General features: G+C 46.1%; 1 protein-coding gene across 2 annotated transcripts in view; it reads left to right on the forward strand.

Annotated features, from left to right (window-relative positions):
* map4l (microtubule associated protein 4 like) overlaps window positions 1–24,222 on the forward strand; it is a 108,114-nt gene that overhangs the window by 56,205 nt on the left and 27,687 nt on the right. For both annotated transcript variants that reach the window (XM_056421154.1, XM_056421155.1), the window contains exons 7-11: window positions 17,157–17,494; window positions 20,113–20,295; window positions 21,903–22,029; window positions 22,634–22,687; window positions 23,648–23,889. In XM_056421154.1, the coding sequence (XP_056277129.1) occupies window positions 17,157–17,494; window positions 20,113–20,295; window positions 21,903–22,029; window positions 22,634–22,687; window positions 23,648–23,889 (944 nt within the window). The remainder of the gene's footprint in view (window positions 1–17,156; window positions 17,495–20,112; window positions 20,296–21,902; window positions 22,030–22,633; window positions 22,688–23,647; window positions 23,890–24,222) is intronic.

Below are 24,222 nucleotides of genomic sequence, written 5' to 3' on the forward strand. Positions count from 1 at the left end.
CTCGAGCAAAACGCTCAGCGAGGCCCAAACGGCAGTGTCTGATCCAACCAGCAGGACGCAAACAAAACTAAAGGGTGGGTGGGTGGGGGTGGGGGGGGTTCTGTGTCTTGTTTTTGAGATGCCAGAACGTCAACTTGTCAAATCTAGAAATCCCTTCGCTTTAACCGGCTAGCCCGTTTGGATGTCAGCACAAGCCTGACCCCGACTGTACCGGAAGGATTTTATTGCATAACGCTCCCCCCCCCCTCCCCCTCCCTTCCCATTGCAAATCCATTGAGCCGAACAACGCTCTAATGTCTCCCTCTCCCTCTCCCTCGGCCTCGGCCGTTACAGCAGACAAACTGTTTATGGAGGTATTACGTAATGATGCTCATTCATTGGCGCTCAGGCTCGACGGGCTGCTCTTGTTACGCTGGCACCGGCCTCGGGTCGGTTGGGGGGGCAGCCGGCTTCTCATCAGGCGTTTTGTTTGAGATCGTGTTTCAGAGGCAGGGTCGAGACCCCGGGACGGCTCGCTGACAGCTGAGTGCTCTTACTGCTGCACACTCATGTATTTATTGTTCTTTTTCCTCTCGGTTTGGCTCCTTCTGGCTCCTTTTGTCTCCTGAGAGCGCTTTCTCTTTTCACCGTCACCTTTAGCGCTGCGAAGGCGCCATGATCCCATTGGTTCTGGATAGATATGAGACAATACAGTTGTTGGATAATCTCGAATGTCCTCGCGAGTGAGCTGAAGAATGGTGCCTGATTAAAAAATGACAGGATGTATCACGCGAGAAAGAGCAGACTCGCACAGTGACGCTAATTATGTAATGATTTAACTCTTCGAACTGTCCTTTGTTTTTAAGGGGGACCTTATGATTTATGATTATCTTATCTAGGATTGTTTGTTTTCCACTGAAATTAAAATGTGTCCTCTTAGTTCTCAACAAACTGAAAGGTAAAGTTATACCTGCTTGTGTTGGTTCCAGTTTGAAGGATATTTTGATGACTATCAGGATAATATCGCGAATCGCAATTATTTTGGTGAGGATAAACGTGAAATATTTATATCGTCCGATGCCTTGGTCAAGAGTAGCACTCCTTAGCCGGCAATGCTTTGGATGGCGTAGGAATGCTATCACACTTAACGCAGAGTTATTATTTTATCCAGGTCGGAACATAAAAAGCAGATTTCTATTCAGTTTCATTCCAAATGTAGATTCTACAATTTGGACCGTTTCGATCCCTTTAAATTCTGAATATATTTCTGAGATGGATGAGATAAAGTGTGGTTTACCCATAGTTTATTTCCCCCTGTTGATCATGACCTTGGTCTTGGTTCAAGGTTGTCCGATGCTTTAAGTCAGAAGACTTGTCACAGAACCCGAGATGATGGCACTCCTCGAAGCCATTTTATGCTCTCTGCGTCGGTGAAATGAGCGCCGCTCGGATCGTCATTAGGTCGCTCTGCAAAGCAGCATCAGTTAATTAAATGCGTCGAGTGTAGCCGAGAATGAGCATATGTAACGGAACACTGATAGTTAGCTCCCGCACACGGTTTCTCAGGCAAGTCCAGAAAGTCGGTGCTCTGCAAAATCATTTTAATCCTCCTTGCAAAGCTCCATTCTAAATCCTGAGAGGACTGGTGTGAGATGGAAGAGGCAGAAATCTACCCGCCGTAGCTTCCTATAGCCATTGTCTGTATAGTGAATGAGGTGGCCTCATTTAATTAGTGGTGTGCTCTAGGGGCATCATTACCATAGGGCCACCATAGGAATTGCCTCATGCTTAGACCATTAAACAGCCACGCAGAGCCCTCAAACCCAATGAATCGCAACGCATCAGTCTTTCATTGCAGAGTGTGTTTGCAATGAAGACCCTTTGTTTAAAGGCCTGAGCTGAGCTTTGAGGCCAGACTCGACATGAACCCGCGTAGTAAACCTAAAGCATGGCCTCAGATCGGGGGCCTGAGCCCGGGATCGGGTCATTTCTTTGCGGTAAAAGAGTTAAAACGTCGCCGAACGCCTTTCATGGAAATGTACAGACCTGAGAGATGAAGGCAGTCGGTCGTGCTACATCGGCGTGATCTGACTGGGGCTCAGGACTTTGTAGAACTGGATCACTACAATAAAGCCTGGCTCTGTGGAACGATATTCGTAGCCCGACTCTTTCCATACCCCTATTGGCCCCTAGTGGCCCCTAGTGGCCCCTAGTGACCCTGTGTGAGCTAACAGTCTGCAGCTGTGTCCATTGTTCAATCAAAGAAGATTTTGTCAACAAAAACAAACCGTCTAGAATCATTACACCCAGGCCACACAGCCAGCTGAAAGTCGTTGATGATGATTACCATCACCCAGCTCCAAACTGCTCCGTCTTACTACAAAGATCCACAACTATGTCTGTCGTTTTTGTAACTGCTGCTTTGAGTTGCTTTGAAAACACACACACACATCAAACTGCTAATTATAAGGCAGCTATTCGAGCTGACGCATATCGCTACTTGGCAATCTAGCTAACGTGATTCACCTTCGTGAGTCATGGCTGTTTGTTTCCGACCCTTTTTCATAACACTCCAGGAAGTGGGTCGGTACACACTGACACGCGCACTTGTTTCTTTCAAAACTTTATACAGCTCAAATGGGAATGTGGGCGCATTGAACCCATTATTGGCATTATCTGTGTCACGGCCTCGCACTGCAGCTCCCTCAGCAGCTTCATCTTCACCACGAGCCAAGTTTTCCCCAAAAGAGGAACAAATCTCTGACGCAGATGCGTAGCTGTGTTTAAGGGGCGCACACGGTCAGCGTTAATCTGGACTGTCTCATCTAATGTAATGCGGCCATGGTGGCATTTTACACAACTAAATGTTTGCATTCACATAATGTGTATCGAATAAAAAATAAATAAATGAAGTACCCTATTAGTATCACATTGATGATACTGATATCATAGTATTTCTTTAGAGATAACCATCCCTGGTATGTAACCTAACTATGAAAACAAAATGCCAAACTTAACTTTGCAACTTTGAAAAGTTACACACAAAAAACCACTGTCACAGCTTTGAATGAAGATTTTCCCAATCAAATCAAAATGTAATCTAATCCTGTTCGTAAAATGATGGTAAACCGGTGAAAATGTCAAACTCACCAAATAATCCCAGCAAAGGCACAAATAAATCTGGGCAGGATGATTAGAGTCTTCAGAGATGTGTCACTCGTCTCTCACTCTGAATCAACATGTGAACAGTGACTGTCAAAAGGCTTCTGAGTAACTGTGACAACCATTGATCTGTGTATATGCTAGTTTGAAACTTTACATGTGTGTGCGCGATCACGGCTCTTCATGTGTGTCATGCGTTTGCCGCCGGGGGCGAGACGCTGAAATCTTTGCTCCAGCGAATGAAGGATTATTCCGGGCTGTCATGTGACCATGTGACGTCAGAGAGAGAGAAAGAAAACAGCGAGAGAGAGAGAGAGAGAGCAAGGTGCAATTTAGCCTCACAGCTGATCCGTGCAGTGCTCAGAGAGAAGCCGAGGCGACTAGACACACACGCGCGCACACACACATACACACACACACACTCTCACTCGCACTCTTTTTGCCTTGCCTGGAAACACACATGCACAAATGCACTCGACACACAACAGCACAGTGACACACAACTCGGAGGCATCACCTTGAGAAGAGAACTAAAAAAAGGATGTATCGTTTCCTCTACTTCCCAAGCTCATAACACTTTGGATACTGAGGAGATTTCTGCCTCCAGTAAAACGGCACTTGTTGGAGACGGAAACGAGCAGCAGGAAAAACGGAAGAGAGGGAAAGAAGAACAGAGATTATCAAAGAAAGTCAAAGGAGGAGGAAATAAGAGAGGAAAGGTGAGACAACAAGGAAAAGAGCAAGACAACAAGATCTGACAACAGAGCGGGAGAATGTCCTTCCTGTCTGGCTCTCCCTGGCAGAAGCCTGGCATCATTAGCGGTGGCAGTGGGTACGGACAGCCTTCCAGTGGGCATCAGCAGCACAAACCTCCAGCTACCCTCGCTGGTGCCAACACTCCTGGGGTCCTGGCCTCCTCTCCGCTGCCACCCTCAAGCCCGGCCTCCGAGCGACGCAGTGATTGGCAGCGCCGTAGCCAGGTGGCACCGGAGGGGCAGGTCGGCACAGCAACACCGGGGGGATCCAAAATCACTTTGACTGAAGACGAGGCGAAGTCAGAGCGAGGCTGGACCGAGATGCCGTTGTCTGGGGCGGTGGCCGAAGCACCAGGAACGCAGAACTCCAAGATGCCAGCGCTGAAGATAGAGGATGAGGGATCCAGAGGGGCGAGGCCAAGGGAGGTCGGACATAGAGCGGGAGGGGCGGGTGGGTCATTAGGGAGTGCAGGACAAAGCCCCAGCAGCCCCCTGTCTTCAAACTCTTCACCATCCTCTACATTACCTTCCCCTTCCATCTCACCCGGGAGATCCTCCCCGAATTCTGCGCTGGACCGTAAACTTGCATCAAACCCCAACTCTGGACAAAAGGATCTGCAACAAAAATATTCAGGCAGCAAAGGTGGATTTTTCATCCAGGGATCTCAAGCGTCTGCCCAAGGCCAGGGCATGCTTCCTCCTTCAATGCAACAGGAGAGGAACACATTGCACCCTTGCTTCACTGGAAGTAGTCAATCAAGTCCTGGACATAAAGAGGATGAGGAGAAGTCTCGAGGCCTATCCGGAAGTGTGACCGAAAAGTCTGTTGCAGATCTACCTCAACAAACGCTCCGGCCATCTTTAAGCAAGCAAAGCGATGACATACGACCTCCAGGTACTGCTCCTTCTGCTGCTGAACAAACGGGAAGTACAGATGGTGCCGCTAGAACAAGCACACCTCCACCCTCAACAAGCATAGATGTCGGGCTGGGTGGTGTTTTGGAGAGTAGGGTAGAAAGAGAAAACCTAAGCCATACCGAAAATGGGAAGACAGGGTCATGTACTTCACCCAGAGGCGTAAGCGGAGAGACACAAACTAGCCATAGCAGTGAACTGCCACAGCGGACCGCGGTGAGACGGGCTATGTCTGACTGTTCACACCTGTCAGTTCCCATGTTGATGGCCGGAACGTACCCCACCGGTATGGCAGGATCGCCAGCGATCATACCCAACGCACTGAATTTTGCCTCGTTGGGATCAGCATGCCCTCACGTGGCCGTCCGGCGCTCACTCACCGTTACCGGCGGCACGGAGGCGTCAGCTGCAATGGCGACAATGATGTCATCCCCGCTAATGACGTCCGCTGTAATGCCATCATCCCCACCTCCAAGGAGGCACCCTGGGAGCTGCGAGACCAATTTGTTACTTCCCGTTCCACTCCCTGCAAGAACATCTATGAACAGCACCCAAGATAGCAAACTGAACTCAACGGGTAAGAGCTTCTCCTCGTGTGCGTATGTGTCTGTTAGGATAGATATGAGAACACTTAAAGTAGGTTTAGGAACCAGGTTCCCTAATCTGGTTCCAGGCCACTGAGTCAGTGATTCAGAGAGGGCTGGTTTGTGGGTCCAATTTGCACAAGTAACAACTCTTAACATTGAAATGTTCTTTGATCAAAGCGAAAAAGAACTTGGAGCTGCTCGTAGCAGCTGCCACCGCCGGTGCTAACGTGGATATGTCTCTCACTCCTGATTATTTCGAACAAAACTGTCCCAAGATTGACAGGAACCTTGTGATACAGATTGATCGTGAGCAGAGGGTTTGCAGCCAACATGGCTGCTAGACACTACATCTGTAGGATATTGACTTTAAGGCAAGCTTGCTTGACGTCCTCTTCCCTCTCAACAATCTCCCCCAGCATCAGTCAAGGTAGCCCCGATGAGCATTTCTGAAGTGCACACTAACCACAGCGTGTTGGCTCTGTTGCTACGCTGTAGATCGAGCTTTAAATTCCAGCCCCTCGCTTACAAACCGATTGCGAGCCGTTCCAGCTTAGATGCTGCTCTGCCTTTATCTTCGTAAAGGACCGTGTGGCCCGTCATGATTATACAGCTGAGCTCATGATTGCACGCAGTTGTTTCTTTGTCCTTCCTGTCGCTGCACATCCATGGCATTACAGCAGTAGCATGTGGCTCAGTATAGGTTGTTGGCTGCACATTTTATTCTTAGCTTTGTCTGAAAAGTAGTGTCGTTAGAATATCAATACCAGGCTGCCACGCCGCTGGTGACCACTTCGGTAGAAAGCAAAGGCACTCTGCGTGCCACCCGCTGTGGCATTGTGTCGTCAGTGGCACTCAACCGAGGCCGGTTCCACTGCGGCCCACCCCCACTAACCACCTCTGGATATACATTCTGTTCTTCTTTGGTAGACATGCATTGATTCTCTGCTCACTTTTTCTATCTTCTTTAAATTTCACATACAGACAAAACGGCAACACTGTCAAAATAACATATTTTTAGAGTTATAATTAATTCAGGGTTTTCTTAGCACTGCGTACCATCTCACAATCACAGTGAAGTAACTGGTTGGCATGCCACGCTAAATCAAGAAAAGACCCCAAATAACCACCGTCAGCAGCCTTATTGATTAATATGAGCGTATTAATGATTCTGTCCCAAGTTTTGTGATCCATAAGGGGATCATATTGATCAGTATAAAGCTGCGTTCACACCAAACGTAATTTTGCGTTGCATTACTGAAAGGATAATTTGTGTAAGTCCAAGAAACTAAACGCGGTGTCTTCTGGGTTCATGACATCACCTGGAAGCGATATGTGAACTTCATCGAGAGTCAAAAGTCTCATGCAAGTTGACTTTTTTTTGTCTGAATATGCACATTTGAAGACAGCATAACCCTACAACATAACTTTACAGCTTTGATGTGTAGTTGCTGGCTTGAGTTTGGACTACAGGTTTTTCTTGTTGAATGACACCCAATGTGCACAATATTGGCGGCTTCCCTTTTTAAGAAATCAATATTTAGTTTGTGTTGGTATTGAGAAAACAACGGCAAGGAAACACACATAAATCCAACCAATTATCAGTATGAAGCCCCCCCCCCCCCCCCCCATCAGAGCTCCTTTAACAACTGTTGCCATGTTAGCCGTTGATCACTGAATGACCTTGGCTGCTTCCGGGATGAGACATGAGAAGTTAAGATCACACCCATCATGCAATGGGTTGATTCTGACATCATGTACAGAATGAGGTCAAATGTAGGAAAACAAAAAGGAGCAGAGGATTTGGGGAAATTACATTTTGACACTGTTGTTGTTGTGACTCGTGACACACATCGGTCTCGGGGCCCACAGACATGCGTTAGCGAGGTGGTTGCCATGTAATCGGCGACAATGCCGTGCTCTCCGTACCCTGTCTGCAAAGGGACTTGAGCTTCTTTATTGTCATGATGTCAAAGGTTAAACCGAGTTAAATCACCATCTGCTCCTCTGATTGTGGTATTAATGAGCTCAATCCATAAGAGACCATGTCTTCTTATTTCATGAATGGATATTACCACATCCTGGTGGCTCATTGCGTCCTCTTGAATTGACCCACAGACCAATTCTAGGTTGATGGTGGCATAACTGAACTCAAGAGGGTGTGTGTGTGTGTGTGTGAATACAGCAGGCAAAGCATTGTGGGAGGAACATCTGCAGGGCTTAGAATTTAATATGTTTTATAACGGTTTGGATTATCGCCCCCTTTTATTGCGGAGTTAACGAGCGAGGAACCGAACTTATTCCTTCCCTCATTCCCTCATTGTGACGCCCTCGCTCCGTGTCTAGTCCGGGCACACTGGACGTTCCTCTAACGCTGTAATGTAACATCCATCCAGACCGCAGCCGACGGAGAAAAGCTGGGGCATTGATTCAACATCGACTCTGACTGTACCCGTTCAGATATAGAGCAGCTATTTCTAGCTGTGTGTGTGTGTGTGTGTGTAGGTGAACAGCTTCCACTGACTGATTTTTACAGCAGGCAGTGTGTTCCGTTAGCGCACAAAGATAGAAATAGATCACAGCTGCACAACAATACACTCAGAGAGGAGCACAGCCGTTAAGGGGCTGTGGGGGTTGTGAGGGGAGGGGGACTTCTTTTCAAAATACAGGGGCTGCATTCTCTCTACTGACCACCAGGGGGTGACTCCTCTGGTTGTATAGAAGACTCGATTGGTCTGTCCGGAGTTGAAATCCTCCAATGGGGAGCGAGAACAAAGATTTTGACCAATTTCTAACATTGGACCTATAAAAATGTGTTCCGACAATAAATTGGATTTTCTTTGTTTGGGACCCTTCTCTGTGAAACTTTCATATATATATATATATATATATAACCAACAAATGACATTTATGTTCTCACATGTGGAGTGATACTGAGAGTGCAGAGGTATTAGACAAACCAATCAGATCGCTTTATTTGAGCTAATAATTCTTGTAATCTTCGTAGACATATGGAACAGGTGCAGGCTGTGCGTTATGTTTCCCCGGTGAGTCGTGTTGTTGTTGATCCACGTTGCTTTCCAAAGGCTTTTAATTGAGCTTGACTTCCTGAGACACCGAAATATACCAATATGCCATCTTTGCGTGCTCACATTAAAATTCCCTCAAAGTTAAAGGATCTGCTTATTGCCTATGTTACTCTTATAAATATTGTAACCGTTTTCTTTTTTCCCTGAGATCTGATAATATGTTGACATGACGACTACACAGTCTGATGCATCAAAGAAATGACAAGTTGTGAAAAACAAAAAAAATTTCAAGTAGTAGCTCAAAGTTCAAGTAGGAAGTCTTTAAACTGTGATGGATGTTCACAGTCTGGGTAATAGTCGTACTCTCCATCACTTCGAAATAAATGAGTCTAACCTGGGGGGGGGGGCACATCCCGTCTCCCCATCCTACCTAGCTCTTGTGTTTCTTACCCCATCAGACTAAGAGCGTTATTTGATTCTGACGGTAACGATCGGAAAGTCTTCTTACGTGGACGATATGTTCTCAACCCGATGGAAATCATTCTGATTAGAAAGAAATTCTTACTTTACTATTTATAACAAGAGTCCATAAAATATTCAATCAGAAGAAGAAGAAGAAGAAGTATTTTTTTTCTAACTTTATGAGAACATTCAATTAAGTACAGAATAAGTGTTTTTTAAAGTCCTGGACGAAGCTTGCTCCACTTTTGGGGGCTGGGGATTTCCCCTGAAGGCAAATGCACTCTGTCAGTTTTTTTAAATGGGAAATAGGAAAGTGCATGACCTTGGAGATTAGAACGATGCACATAAAATACATATTTATTCCAACCACGGAGAGTGGATTGAGTAATAACGGTTATAAAACAATAAGATTATGAAAGGAAACAACAATCCAGCCTGACTAAATCAATTCCCTCTGATCACATTGGAGACGTTTCATTGTGATTCTGCTGTTATTCTGATTATTAGTGCACTACTAGGCTCCATGTAAACGCACCCAATGAGAAGAAAAACCCATCAGGGGACTTTAACTCAGGATTGTTTTATTTCATTATATCTCATCTGATATATCTGCTGCTGCTTTGATCTGAATGTGATTATTTTAACTGTCAATCAGAAGCCCAACGCCGTGTCACTGGTTCTCTTCTAAAGGTTCACCCAGCAGATAAAGGGCAGAACGCCTCCCCTTTCCTTTGGAATACGGCAAAGAAGTGAAGTGTGATGAGCGCCGTCAAGCTCTTCTTAGTCCCTTCCTGGAAAAGGGAATGGATAATAATATTGGAGCATATTTTCTCTGTCAGGTGCCAGGACATTTAAAAAATGCATGATAATGAGGAGGTGTCTGTTATGAGTTGGTATGGAGATTGAACCCAAACGCAGACTGACAACAGCTTGAATACAACCAGAGCTCTTTATTCCAAAAACAAGGACAAGGCAAAACAGAATAACAAAAATGCAGGGGTCTCGGACCAAAGTCTCTTGCTCCGAGGTCAGGAGGGAAGCTCGACCGAACACTCAAAAAAAAGGAAAAACAGTTAAAGTTGGCTCCTCAATCAGGTGACGACCGAGTCTCTACACTGAGCAGAAAAAACACAAAGTACAGGTTACGGAGTAACGACGGGAAGAAGACCTCACAGGGCGAGTGGACGTACGGACTGGCTTTGGGTTGGTAAACCAACGACCTGACAGTTAGCAAGAGCAGGACCGGGGTATTTAAGCCAGCTGGAGATGATCAGGTGAGATGAGCCCCAGCTGGCTCTTCTGGAGGAAGGCGTGGCAATGGGCGGAGTTCGGAGGAGGGAAAAGGGCGAGGTGAGACGAAAACATAAACAAAAGCACATGGCACAACGACAACACACATGAGGAGAGGAGGTAAGGGGACAACAGAAGAGAAAAACAGCAGGGCAGACAGAGGTCCTAACAGTGTGACTGGGCGGATGAGCCTCCGTCAGCGGGGTTCAGTCCAGCCTCACGAGGTAGCGCGACGCGCCGATGGCGTCGGACCGGCGGCGAGGACCCGGACGCAGAGCTCCACGGGAACTCTGCCAGCCGGAGAGACGCGCTCCGTGTGGCGCCGTCCGGGTTCATGGAGAGAGAGAAGGAGAGAGGAAACACGGCGGCCTGGTCGCAGTGGAGATAGAGCCGTTGTCACGCGGCAACCGTCGGACCGGAGGGGGGAAGAGGGAGGACGAGGGGGGAAGAGGGGGGATAAGTGGGAGGACGAGGGGGATAAGGGGGAGGTCGAGGGGGAAGAGGGGGATAAGGGGAGGACGAGGGGAAGAGGGAGGACGAGGGGAAGAGGGAGGACGAGGGGATAAGGGGAGGACGAGGGGAAGAGGGGAGGGGAGGACGAGGGGGATAGGGAGGACGAGGGGATAAGGAGGGGACGAGGGAGGACGAGGGGAAGAGGGAGGACGAGGGGATAAGGGAGAGGACGAGGGAGGACGAGGGGAAGAGGGAGGACGAGGGGATAAGGGAGGACGAGGGGACGAGGGGAGAGGGAAGAGGGGAAGAGGGAGGACGAGGGGGATAAGGGAGGACGAGGGATACGAGGGAGGGCGAGGGGGGAAGAGGGAAGAAGAGGGGGGAAGAGGGAGGACGAGGGGGGAAGAGGGAGACAGAGGGGGGATAAGGGGGAGGACGAGGGGACGAGGGGGGACGTGGGGACGAGGGGACGAGGGGGGGATAAGGGGAGGACGAGGGGACGTGAGGACACGAGGGGAGAGGGAAGAGGGAAGACGAGGGAGAGGGGACGAGGGGAAGAGGGAGGCAGAGGGAGGATAAGGGGAGGACGAGGGAAGGACGAGGGGAAGAGGGAAGACGAGGGGAAGAGGGAGGAAGAGGGGGGATAAGGGGGAGGACGAGGGGGGAAGAGGGAAGACGAGGGGAAGAGGAGGGGGGAAGAGGGAGGAGAGGGGATAAGGGGAGGACGAGGGGGAAGAGGAGGACGAGGGGAAGAGGGAGGAAGAGGGGGATAAGGGGAGGGACGAGGGGGATGAGGGAAGACGAGGGGAGAGGGAAGAGGGAAGACTAGGGAAGAGGGAGGAGAGGGATAAGGGGAGGACGAGGGGAAGAGGGAAGACGAGGGGGATAAGGGGAGGACGAGGGGAAGAGGGAGGAAGAGGGGGATAAGGGGAGGGGACGAGGGGGATGAGGGAGGACGAGGGGAAGAGGGAAGACAGGGGAAGAGGGAAGAGGAAGACTAGGGGAAGAGGGAGGAAGAGGGGGATAAGGGGAGGACGAGGGGAAGAGGGAAGACGAGGGGGGATAAGGGGGAGGACGAGGGGTTACGAGGGAGGACGAGGGGGGAAGAGGGAAGACGAGGGGGGAAGAGGGAGGAAGAGGGGGGATAAGGGGGGGGGACGAGGGCACAGCGTCGGCCTGTCCACTGTCACTGTTATGTAAGGGCGTCTTGGTGGCAACAAAGAGCCCCTTATCTCTTTCTGTCCCGTCCCTGAACCCTGTCAACCTCTCCAACTCCATCCATCCCTCTGTCTCTCCCCCGGCGTTTTATTCCTCTCTCTCTCTCTCTCGCTCCGCTCATCACATCGTGAATCAGCTGTTCGTGATGCATCGGGCTGCGACCTCGCGCTCCCCACGACGAGCATAGACGACCCCATGCGGTGTTTCCATCATCCCGACACGCACGTGAACGCCAACATCCACAGACACACTTTTCAAATTCAGATAGAAATAAAACACAAATATATGAAGTAGAAATGATCGCCTGTACACAGGTTAAATACAACGAGGAACCACCGAGAGCTACGTGGAGAAGTGAATAAGCCTCCCTCCGTAGCCACTCCCCCAAAATGATCACGGGCGTGAACAACGTGCACGGCTGTAAAGACGGCAGGTTATGGAAAACTTGTTTAACGAGCGAGCATTCGGCAGGGTGATCTGATTGGTCAGGCTTATTGTAGTCGTGCTTTCACCTTCCTTTTTTTTATATGGCCAGAGCATTATTTATTATTTTTTAAATTATGATTGCATTCACAAGACTTTTAACAAATATAGCTTCTAAAATGAATGAAGCTTTAAATGTCAGAAGGCACGTCGTTGACCCCACAGCCTTCCTCAGGATGGAGGGAATCTAAATAAATCACTGAAAGGCCGAAACACACAGCTGCCCCTTTTTATGTGTTCATTCTACCGCCACTGTCCTATTCCCAACCTCGCCGCCCGGCACAAGAAGAGACATATTTCTCTCTTTCTCCTCTCACCCGGCTGCACCCCACCTCCCTCGCCTCTTTATACATCACGAGTGGCCGGGCACAGACTCGTCGTTGAGGTCCACCACGGCAACGTGACCGCCATCTCCTACCGGAGTGAAAATGGTCGGTGAGGACCGGTCGTGAACTCGGATAACAGTCTGCTCCCCGTGTTGGGCGTGACCTCTCTCACTGATGGGGAGTTTAAAGATCTTAACGATTTTTTTTAGCTCTTGCATAACGCACACCGATGGAATAACTGGGCGTGTCCTGTCCGTCATCACTGAAGAGGCCGAGGTGGAGGAGTGCCAGGGAAATGTTCGTGGCTGTAGGAGTCGAGACTCCAAGCTGATTTTAAAGGGGACATATTATGAAAATTACACTTTTTTTAGTGCTTCTATAAGTTAATTTGGGTATCTGGCATGTCTCCCAACACAAAAACGCTGGAAAAAAACAACTCACGCGGCTAGTTGTGGTTCCTCTATGTCAGAAACGATATGCTTGAGTGCGTCCAATGGGATCACCACCAACGTCTACGTAGATTTTGAAGCACGCCCATGTAGGGAGTCTGGCTCCATGGCCTTGGACCGCCCCCCACCACAACACTGCAGGGAAAGTTTATTTGAAAGTTGTGTTCATATTACAGATATGAGTCATCAAATAAGTCATAAGTCATCAAATACAACGATTTAATAAGTAAACAAGGTTTAAACGCTAATTAATGGAGGTAAAAACGTGACCCCCGCCCTGCTTGGTCACTTACTGTTGTCAGATAACACTTTAGTTTACAGATGGAACTTTACTCATGGAGCATTTATATCTTTATGGCGTTCCCGTTACTTGCATTTACACAAACACTTTCACACACAGTAACTTACATAAACACACTGTATTTGCTACATACTCAGACATGCACAAACTATTCACGTACTCGAATCTCTAGCACCACTATAGTGCTCTCAAAACCGCCAACAAGACTGTGAGACCTTAGCCAATGGACAAACAAAAAGACATGTAGAAGTGCCATTCAGAAACGTCCTGTTGAGCCCTAACTTGTCGAACTTGTTCGGGAGCCTCTTCTTGTTCAGGGTCTGACTCTGGTTCAAAACGAGATGGTTGCACGACGCTATCTTCATCTGCAGTAGCCATATTTCTACAAGGGTAATGGCTAGCTGGGCAGGCAGCAGCTAGGCGAGCGCATCTCGTGGAGGAGGGGGGAGCTGGCTCATTAGCATTTAAAGGAACAGGCACTCAAAACAGGTTAATCTGTGGGGAGGTGTTTTTGACAGGGTAAAAAGGGTGCTGTTTGAAATGATTCTTGTGGTATTTTGACCAAAATATGTTACAAACATTTCATTAAGACCCCAAGGAACCATATCAACTTGTGGAAAAATGGGCATAATATGGGTCCTTTAAGAAATCCTATGTAGGGCGGCTGTAGCTCAGTGGGGTGAGGGGGGTCGTCCTGCAACCCCAAGGTCGTAGGTTCGATTCCCGCTCTCCCCATTAGCTGCAAGTCAAAGTGTCCATGAGCAAGGCACTGAACCTCCAGGTGCTCTCCAGGCGCATCACTGCAGCCCACTGCTCCTCAATAACTAAGGGTTAAATGCAGAGAGTATACAGAGAATACATTTCGTTGCCTCTGTGCAATGACAATAGATTAAATTCAATCCAATAAATTTGAAGATGAAATCATCATGGTTTTAGTTTACGCTCCCAGTCCCAGCTGTGGAGACATTGGTGCAGCTGTCTATTTATAAAGCATTTGCAGTTCTATGTATTTTACTTGTGATTGTGTTTGTATTTTATTATATTCTATAATAGTCTGAAATCAAATTTGATTGATTGACTGTTTCGACCTACAAAATAATCATCAGCCACAATGACGTTCAAAGTTATATATATATTAGGGCTGTCAGCGTTAACGCGTTAATCTATGCGATTAATTTGGCCGCGTTAACGCACTAAAATATTTTAACACAATTAACGCAACTTTGTTTACTTCCGGTGTGCCTTGAAGTTTTTACACTCCTCTGAGTGTCAAACCGCGGCAGTACGGTTTAACACTGTTTCCGTTATTTAAAAAAATATTTCTCCGCGAAAATAAGGATCATAAATCAGTTTAAACTCGTGGATGAATCAGTCGGGTTTCCTCCTGCTCCTCCTTCCTCCCGTCTCCCCCTCTGATACACAGAGGAACGGAGGGGCGACGTGTCGGGTGACGCGGCGCGGAAAGACTCGTCACACGAAACCTTCACCGTGATTTGTCAATCCGTTTGTCTGTCAACATTTTGCGAAAAAAACAACCAATGAACACTCAGTAAATAACAAAGGACCTCCCACCTCACAGGTGAGGCTCATTAGCAGCCTGTCAGTCAGAGAAGACAGAGAGAACACGGCACGAGGACAATGTGCCTCAATATATAGAGCTGAGATTGTTCTGGAATGTTTGATGTAGAACACGTGGGTATGTGTCACATGCAAACGCCTTTAAAAGGTGAATTTACATTTTTTTGTAAAATGTATAAAATGCCCCCAGCCTCCAGAGGGTTAACGTGACATATTTGAATGTCAGTCAGTTACCAAGGCCACTGGTTCTGCTGTTCAGTGTTAAAGATGACAGGACCAATGGGGTCTCAATATACTTCTTTTTTTTTACTAATCTGGATGTTTCACTGAAGAAACAATTTATCATCCACAATATTAAATACCTCGCTGGCACTTTATAGGTAGGAGCCTCTTTGAAAACACAGCTCTGTGTGAAGTTTTGTCTTTAAAAAGAAGGAAAAAAACCTTTTAATCGCGATTAATGAATTTCAAAATGTGCGATTAATTAGTTAATTTTTTTTAATCGATTGACAGCCCTAATATATATATATATATATTAGTGCTGTGAAAAATAACGCGTTAACGCGTTATGATTAAATTACAGGATTAATTAGTTTAAAAAATTAACGCATTTAGCGCATGCGCAGAATGAGCTTCCAATCCGTCTGTTGTTGGTCGTCTCTAACCAGCAGCATGTCATTTTGTCTCTACGTGTCGCGGTAACACTACTCCGATCTCCGTGTCGCGCGCCGCAGAGCTCGGATGCCGGCGTGTGCGCGCACATCGGGACGAAAAAAAGTCACTTGCACCCCCCCCCCCCCCCATCAACAACTCTTCTCGGCTCGCGCGCGGCAGAGCTCCGATGCTAGCGCGCACTGGTGAGCAAGTTATGTGCCCCCCTGTGTATAAATGTATATATGTGATTAATCATGATTAATCCACAGAAACCTGTGATTAACCTGATTACAAATTTTAATTGTTTCACAGCCCTAATATATATAAATATATATATTTATTTTGCTTCTACAAATTCACAAGACAGGACTTTAAGGATACAATACAGAGGGAAAGGAGAAATAAAAGGGTAAAGAACAACAGAACACAGACCAAAAAATAGATGACAAAATTAGAAAAACCACAGCAAATAACATTCACCCATCACCAGTCTGACATGAGTACATCTTTAAGGTTACATCATCAAACCAATCAGCATCGGTACCAGTGTTTTTCATCTGGCATAGCATAGTCCAGCCCGGTTTCCATATTTTGATAAATCCCTTGACGTTGTCATGGAGGGTGTAGGTCAACTTTCCCAGAGGGAGAACTTCCAAAAATCCCCTTCATCCGTAGAAGGAATATCTTTAGAGATCCAGAGTTTAGGGATAGTCTTTCGTACAATATACAATAGAATAGCGATCAGGTTAGCGTCGTTGTTACTGTCTGTCTGGTATTTAAATGTTCTGTTGGTTGTCACATTACATCTGAACGTAAAGATGAATAAGCACGAAAGGACACCCGACAGACTGGATTTGTTCCGATTCCTGCTTCTGTGTCCCTCTTGTGGCCGAGCAGATAATGACTCCTCTCACAGAAGTAGTTCTTCTAGTCCGCGGTGGCGTGACGTGATGGCGTGAAGCCGAGAGTCGACACTGAATTGTTTTTAAACCACGTGAGAAGATTGTAACAGATGAAGCTCTCTTCACCTTCAAACAATGTTTTTCTTCATCACCCTCACCAAGTAAAACGTCGTTAACTTAATAATTCTCAACCTTTTTTTTATTTTTATAATGAGGTTGGTATTTTTGACCTGTAGACGGACAAAGAAATGTATGATATCACTGGTACAGGGGATGCAATGTAAGAACTACTCCAGAGTTAAACCATCTGGTGACCCTAAAACTGTCCTGCGACCCTCTCTCGGGGGTCCCAACGCCCAGGTTGAGGACCACTGCCCTTGGCCAATGTTATGAGGAGTTTTGTTTTCGAACATAAGTGGAATGTTGGACGATCTCTCCGGACTGAACCATTGCTCATTTAACCCTTTTCCCTGCAAGAACCCTGCTTCCCACAAGGTGTGCTTGTGAACTGTAGAAGTGTGTTCATATATATGCGGTAAAAATAGTTGATTTATCGATTTGAATACTTATTTTCTTTGGTAGAAGCTGACGTTGACTTTTTTTTTGTCTCTCTCAGTGAAATCGGACAACAAGGACAAGCAAGAGAAGGCGGACATCATGTCCGGCAAGACGGACAAGCTGGACAACTTTGACAAGAAGGAGAAGGACGAGCAGCAGCAGAAGGACTCCGGGCCGGACAAGAACCAGAAGTCGGAGAAGAGCCTCAAAGACGAGGCGGAGAAGATGAACGCGGCCAACGAGAAGGCCGAGAAGGTGGACAAGCCGGAGAAGACCAACAAAGATGGCAAGAAGGAGGAGGAGAAGAAGGAGGAGAAGAAGGAGGTCAAAGGGACGGCCAAGTCTCCGGCGGGCAACGGCGGCAAGACCCTGCCGAGCCCCGACGGCAAGAGCAAGGTGGGTCACATACACACACACACACACACACAGACGCAGAGCACTGCTGTCCACGCACGGTAACAGAAACAACCCCGTCACCAGAGGTCACAGCGTTGACCTCTGCCACAGCTGGTGTCTCCAACAACAGCCTGGTCGAGTGTCCTTGAGCAAGACACACACACACACACACACACACTGCCTGTTTACGCTCATGGATGCGGCGGTGCACTGCTCCTGCTACTTTAATGGCCTCTTGTGCTGTGTGTGTGTGTGTGTGTGTGTGTGTGTGTGTGTCCTAAGTTCACACCTGAATTTGAAATGTCTTTCATTTCGGAGAATCACTGCAATCAGAGGATTTGCTCCCAGGGATGAATTAAATCATTTATGTCAGGTTTCAAACACCGGAGCAAACCATCTCGAAGAAATGGAAAGCCGGAGAGTCCAACATGGCGGAAGCTATCAAAGCCGACTAGCGGTGTTGCATCATCCACTTGTTTTCTTTTGTTTGAGTCAGGGCTGCAACGAGCTATTATTTCCAATACGGAAGTATCTGCATATCATTTTCTGGGCTCTAAAATGCCAGAGAACAGTTTAAAATGCCCGTCACGGTTTCCTAAATCCCAAGAGGGTGTCGACCAACCAAGTATAGCAGTGAATCTCATTAAAGGACCAACTGGATTGATACATTAATTAATTATCTGTAATGTAGTGTAATTTTCCATGAATTGACACATTTATGGGGTTCATCAAGCTTCTTTTTTTTTCTTCCTCTCTTTCATAACAACCCTCTTTAAATGACGTATCGGTGCAGAGAAAACAGAAGCTTGGAGAGCTAGCCGGTTTCAGGCTACAGTGTTTTACTAGCTAGGGCGTGTTAGCTAACCCGCTACAGTGTTTCACTAGCTATCCACAGTTAGCTCACCCGCTACAGTGTTTCACTAGCTATCCACAGTTAGCTCACCCACTACAGTGTTTCACTAGCTATCCACAGTTAGCTTACCCGCTACAGTGTTTCACTAGCTATCCACAGTTAGCTCACCCGCTACAGTGTTTCACTAGCTATCCACAGTTAGCTCACCCACTACAGTGTTTCACTAGCTATCCACAGTTAGCTTACCCGCTACAGTGTTTCACTAGCTATCCACAGTTAGCTTACCCGCTACAGTGTTTCACTAGCTATCCACAGTTAGCTTACCCGCTACAGTGTTTCACTAGCTATCCACAGTTTGCTCACCCGCTACAGTGTTTCACTAGCTATCCACAGTTAGCTTACCCGCTACAGTGTTTCACTAGCTATCCACAGTTAGCTTACCCGCTACAGTGTTTCACTAGCTATCCACAGTTAGCTCACCCGCTACAGTGTTTCACTAGCTATCCACAGTTAGCTTACCCGCTACAGTGTTTCACTCGCTATTCCCAGTTAGCTAACCCGCTACAGTGTTTCACTAGCTATCCACAGTTAGCTAACCCGTTACAGTGTTTCACTAGCTATCCACAGTTAGCTTACCCGCTACAGTGTTTCACTAGCTATCCACAGTTTGCTCACCCGCTACAGTGTTTCACTAGCTATCCACAGTTAGCTTACCCGCTACAGTGTTTCACTAGCTATCCACAGTTAGCTTACCCGCTACAGTGTTTCACTAGCTATCCACAGTTAGCTCACCCGCTACAGTGTTTCACTAGCTATCCACAGTTAGCTTACCCGCTACAGTGTTTCACTCGCTATTCCCAGTTAGCTAACCCGCTACAGTGTTTCACTAGCTATCCACAGTTAGCTAACCCGTTACAGTGTTTCACTAGCTATCCACAGTTAGCTAGTTTTTGTTTGGAGGTGCTAAATATTATAATGATCATTTAGTCTCTGTGGGTGTGCGTTGAGAGTTTCTCCAACATCTGAGCCTGATTTCCATATCATACGCAAATTCCATCGGCTTTGAGGCTTATAATTTTATCATTTACTACTCATGAGCTCTCAAAAGTTGCGATAATTCGCTAACTTTACGTGTGATTTTATTTTGTGATTGTCATATGCAGGGCTCTCAAGTGTCACGCATTGAGCGTGACACTCACGCATTTCGGTCTTAAGTCACGCACTCCCGCCACACATCGTATTTCTCACGCTGAAAAAAACTCTCGGCTATTTAATGTTTTAATGTGCCGCAGCACGCCAACATGAGCTGGCCGCGCTGCCCTCACCGTGAAGGAATCAAGCGCTCCCCTGGAGTTCTGCTGTGAGGAGCCACTTATCAGCCAATCAAAAAAAAGAAATGGGCTACACAATAGGCAATCAGAAAAAAAACGTATCTGGGTAAGATTTAATCCAGCAACCAATGAAAATAAAGCATCCTGGAATTGCGCGCGACTGACTAATATCCGAAAATATCCGAAAATTTCGTTCTGTCGGGGGGGGGGGGGTGCTGATGGAAATATCATTCTTGCCCTTGCCTGTCTTCAAAACTTGAGAGCCCTGCATATGGTTGCTGGCTATGCTGCCATATCACGCAGTCATGGCAATCAGTGACGTCATCTCTGCTTTTTCTCTTTCTCTATCTCTATCTGTCCTCCCTTTTCTCTCTTTCCCTCCCCTCTCTTTCTTTCCACCTTGTCGTGGCTTCTTTTAATTCCATTATCACCAGCCTGACGCGGCTTCAACTGAACCAAACTCTTCCAAATCCCGCCCGTCCACCCTCTCCACCAATGGCGATGCCAACTCGGCCAAACGCCCCTCCCCCACCACGGCCAATAAAAAAAGCCCTGTATCCAAGGCGACCACGCCCACTGCCGCCAAGCGACCACCGACTGCAACCAGGGCCGCCAAGGTGAGTATCATACACACGGGTAGACATGAATGTCACACGATCCATCCTCGTGAAGGCTGGAGCTTCTCAGCCTCTATTCTTGTCTGTACTTGTCATCGCGATCCAAAGTCTCACCTGAAGTGTTAATCAAGGATACCTTTGGGGGATGACGCTTGTATCCCAGAATGCATCTCTAGTTTCAAATCAACCTGAGGCGATGTCGGAGGATACAGGCTCAGTGTGTGTTCACCTCGTCTCGTTGACTGGGCTGTCAGCAAAAGTGTTCTTAAAACTGGTTACAGCAGAACATAAACCAGCTGCTGGACCTGAAGACTATTGTTAACTAGAATGGGCACTCGGTAGAGCGCATACCTTCGCATATCACAAGATTGGGCATTGAATTATGAACATTTTGGCATTAGTTGCATGCCAATTGGATACAAATTGACCGTGCTATGGTAAAAAGAAGATTTTGACCTTTTCATGACCTTGACCTCTGACCCGATTGATCCCAAAATCTAATCAAATGGTCCCCGGATAATAACCAATCATCCCACCAAATTGCATGCAATTCGGTTTGATACTTTTTGAGTTATGCGAGTAACACGCATACAAATAAATTTAAAAATAAATACACGGCGATCAAAACATTACCTTCCGCATTTTCAATGCGAAGGTAATTAGTGATCTGTCAGATGTTCTGACCATCAGAACTTAATATCTGTACAGATCTTATTTTAAGATTCCTCACATCCCACGTTGATACTGCAGGCTATGAGAAGCATCAGTCATGGTCTCTGTCTGATCAAAGTGGACCACACAACATTTATGAGACTAAATACAGCCTAATCTCTCCAACTAACACGTTTCCAGTTTCTATGTTTTTAAGTTAACATCGACCATCATGCCCTGAGGTTCTGAAAATGCAGCGTTACGCGTCAGGTGACCTCTGACCCCAGTGACCATCCCGCTGTCTTTTCTGCAGTGGCTGTATGGGGGCTGGAGGATTGTTTCTGTTTTCATTAAGCTTTCTACAAGTGTAAATATGATATATATTTATATTTATATATATATATATATATATACATATACAGTATATATAACATATAAGACAATAGCTATGTATTTTAAAAGTATATATATATATTTTTGTATTATATATATTTATATATATATATATATACTTTTAAAATACAATAGCCATTGTCTTATATGTTATATATACTGTATCTATATATATATATATATGTATGTATATTTTTATTTAAAATATAACACAATGGCTAAGTATTTCAAAAGTGCAAAATGTTCCATTACATTCTCATCTTTGATATCCGTTGCTATGAAAACTGGGGCTGTAGGCTACCATAGTTATTATTACTAATAATCGGAACAAAAAATGTATTGCAAAAAGACGAAATGTTCTGCTTCAATCAATCTTTTTTGGTGTTTAACCTTAAAAAAAACATTCTTTCACAACGAGGCCATCCAGCCGCATCGTAAAGGAGCGAGTGAGCTCGTCAACATGTCTTCCTCCCTCTCGTCTCCCTTCCTGCCCCCTGCTGTTGGCGAGGTTAACCCTGGCGTCGCTCACCAAACTGTCCTGTGTCGTCCGTTGTGATTTACAGACTCCGGAAACTGAGAAGCGCCCACTGGTGCTGAAGGCGGCGGCGGTGCCGGCGGCGCCCCGCGCGGCCGCCGCCAAGAACGCCTCCTCCGCCTCCTCTGCGGCGCCGGCTGCAAGTAAAACCGCCGGTACGTGCAGAAGCTTCATCGTCTCTCCTCCAACCCACAGGGTGTGTCTGACTGTGTGATTGTGAGCCGACAGTAGCCCCGCCTCCTCTGCTTTGTGACCTCCGTGGCGGGACTTGACCTCTGCGCGCGGTAACGATGACCTCGGTGTAACGGGGCTCACTCAGTGATGCCGTGTGTTACGCTGTATCTAAGGTCTTTTCTGAACATGGCAGATTACTAATCTATTAATGAGACAACGCTCAACGAGAATACGCTCATGATATTACAGACAGGAATAATTCACTCATGTCTGGAAGAAATAAGGAGTTTCTTATTTTATATGCTGACCTTTTAATTTATTTATTCGGTGAGAATTGGACAGTTTTTTTGCGATGAGGCTCACTTGCTGCAGAAAGTTTTTACACAAAATGTCTCCATATCCCCAAATTCAGAGACGTGAATAAAGCTGCTCGGGTTTTTGGTCGCGAGCTTTGTCCCCGCCTGCTGCTGAGAGGGTAACTCGTGAGGGCGATACACCTGTTAGACACCGTGAAGGGATGTTCTGGTCCACGTGTAGCCACGTGAGAACTGCTCATGTGTCATGTGTCATATTTCCTGCTTACAGCGAATAAGACTGACAGCAAGTTGGGAGAGGCCAAGAAACCCAAGACTCCTACAGGTGAGAGAACTACGAGGAAGACGAGAGAGAGTTCATTCAAACAGAAGTGAAGATGATGGAGTGAAGTCAAAGCTGCTTCAAACGCCTTTATTTGTATATATATATATATATGAATATATATAAGTGTTTGTATTTATATATATATATGTATGAATATATATAAATATATGTATTTATATATGATTATATATGTATATATATTTATATATATATATATATATATATTTATAAATATATATATATTTAGATATCTAAATAAATATAGACATTTATTTATATTTTAATTCATTTATTTTAATTTATTATATTTATTTATGTATTTATATAAATATATATATATGAATATATATATAAATATATGTATGAATATATATAACTATATATTTATATATATATGTATGAATATATATAAATATATGTATTTATATATATATTATATATGTATATATATATGTAGATATTTAGATATATAAATATATATATACATTTACTTATATTTTAATTTATTTATTTTAATTAATTTTATTCATGTATGTTTATATTTATATATATATATTATATATTATATATAATATATGTATGTGTGTGTTTATTTTCGGGAGTGATTTAGGTATGATTTAATAAGAGTTCATAACCCTCCTCACACAGCACATCAAATGGCCAGATTCGGATTGTCTGTCTGGCTTTATAATAAACGGAAAACCATTACGAGTATAATACAAATGAAAGGATATTTGTTTAAATATATTGTCTTTGTTGTAGTCAAAAAAACACATTATCGTGTGTGTGTGTGATTGTGTTCCTGTGTGTGTGTGTTTATTAAAAAAACAGCAGTATTTCTGAGTGTAGGACTTTTATACAAACTAATCCATATCTGGACCTCAGGGATGAGAGCCGAGCCCACTGGGTCCTTTTCTCCCCCCCCCCCTCACTTCCTTCCTGTCTCTTATCCCCCTGCAGCCCGCCCCCGCCAGCCCTCCATCACCACCCCCACCGCCTCCATTAACGGCGAGGCCTCCCACCGCCGCCGCGTCCTCACCAAGCCCCCCGTGCCCAAGCAGACCCCCATGGAGAAGAAGCCGCCGGTGCCCCGCGCCCCGCGGACCCCCCGGCCCATCAACACGCCCACGCCCGACCTCAAGAACGTGCGCTCCAAGATCGGCTCCACCGACAACATCAAGTACCAGCCCGGCGGAGGGAAGGTAGGCGGAGGAAGACGAGTGGCCGCAGGAAAGGTGGAGGAAGTTGAAAGGGACCTTTAACCGAGTATCGCTGCCGCCGTTCACCTTGAGAATCAAATCACTCTTATAATCAGAAGGCAATATTGATGAAATACTGTGTTAATGACGAGCAGCTGTGCCGTCTGCATGAGTGACCACAGAGGATACGAGCACGTCTGAACAATGGAACATATAAAGATTAAAAGGTGAAATACACCACACATAGTTACATAGGTGTAGGTGTTTCCTGTGTTGGAGGTAAAGGGACCGTTTGGAGGTTTTAGAGTTTTTAGAGTTTCGCCCACAGTATGATCA

Source organism: Pseudoliparis swirei, chromosome 8, assembly GCF_029220125.1.
Source record: "Pseudoliparis swirei isolate HS2019 ecotype Mariana Trench chromosome 8, NWPU_hadal_v1, whole genome shotgun sequence".
Taxonomy (NCBI): domain Eukaryota; kingdom Metazoa; phylum Chordata; class Actinopteri; order Perciformes; family Liparidae; genus Pseudoliparis; species Pseudoliparis swirei.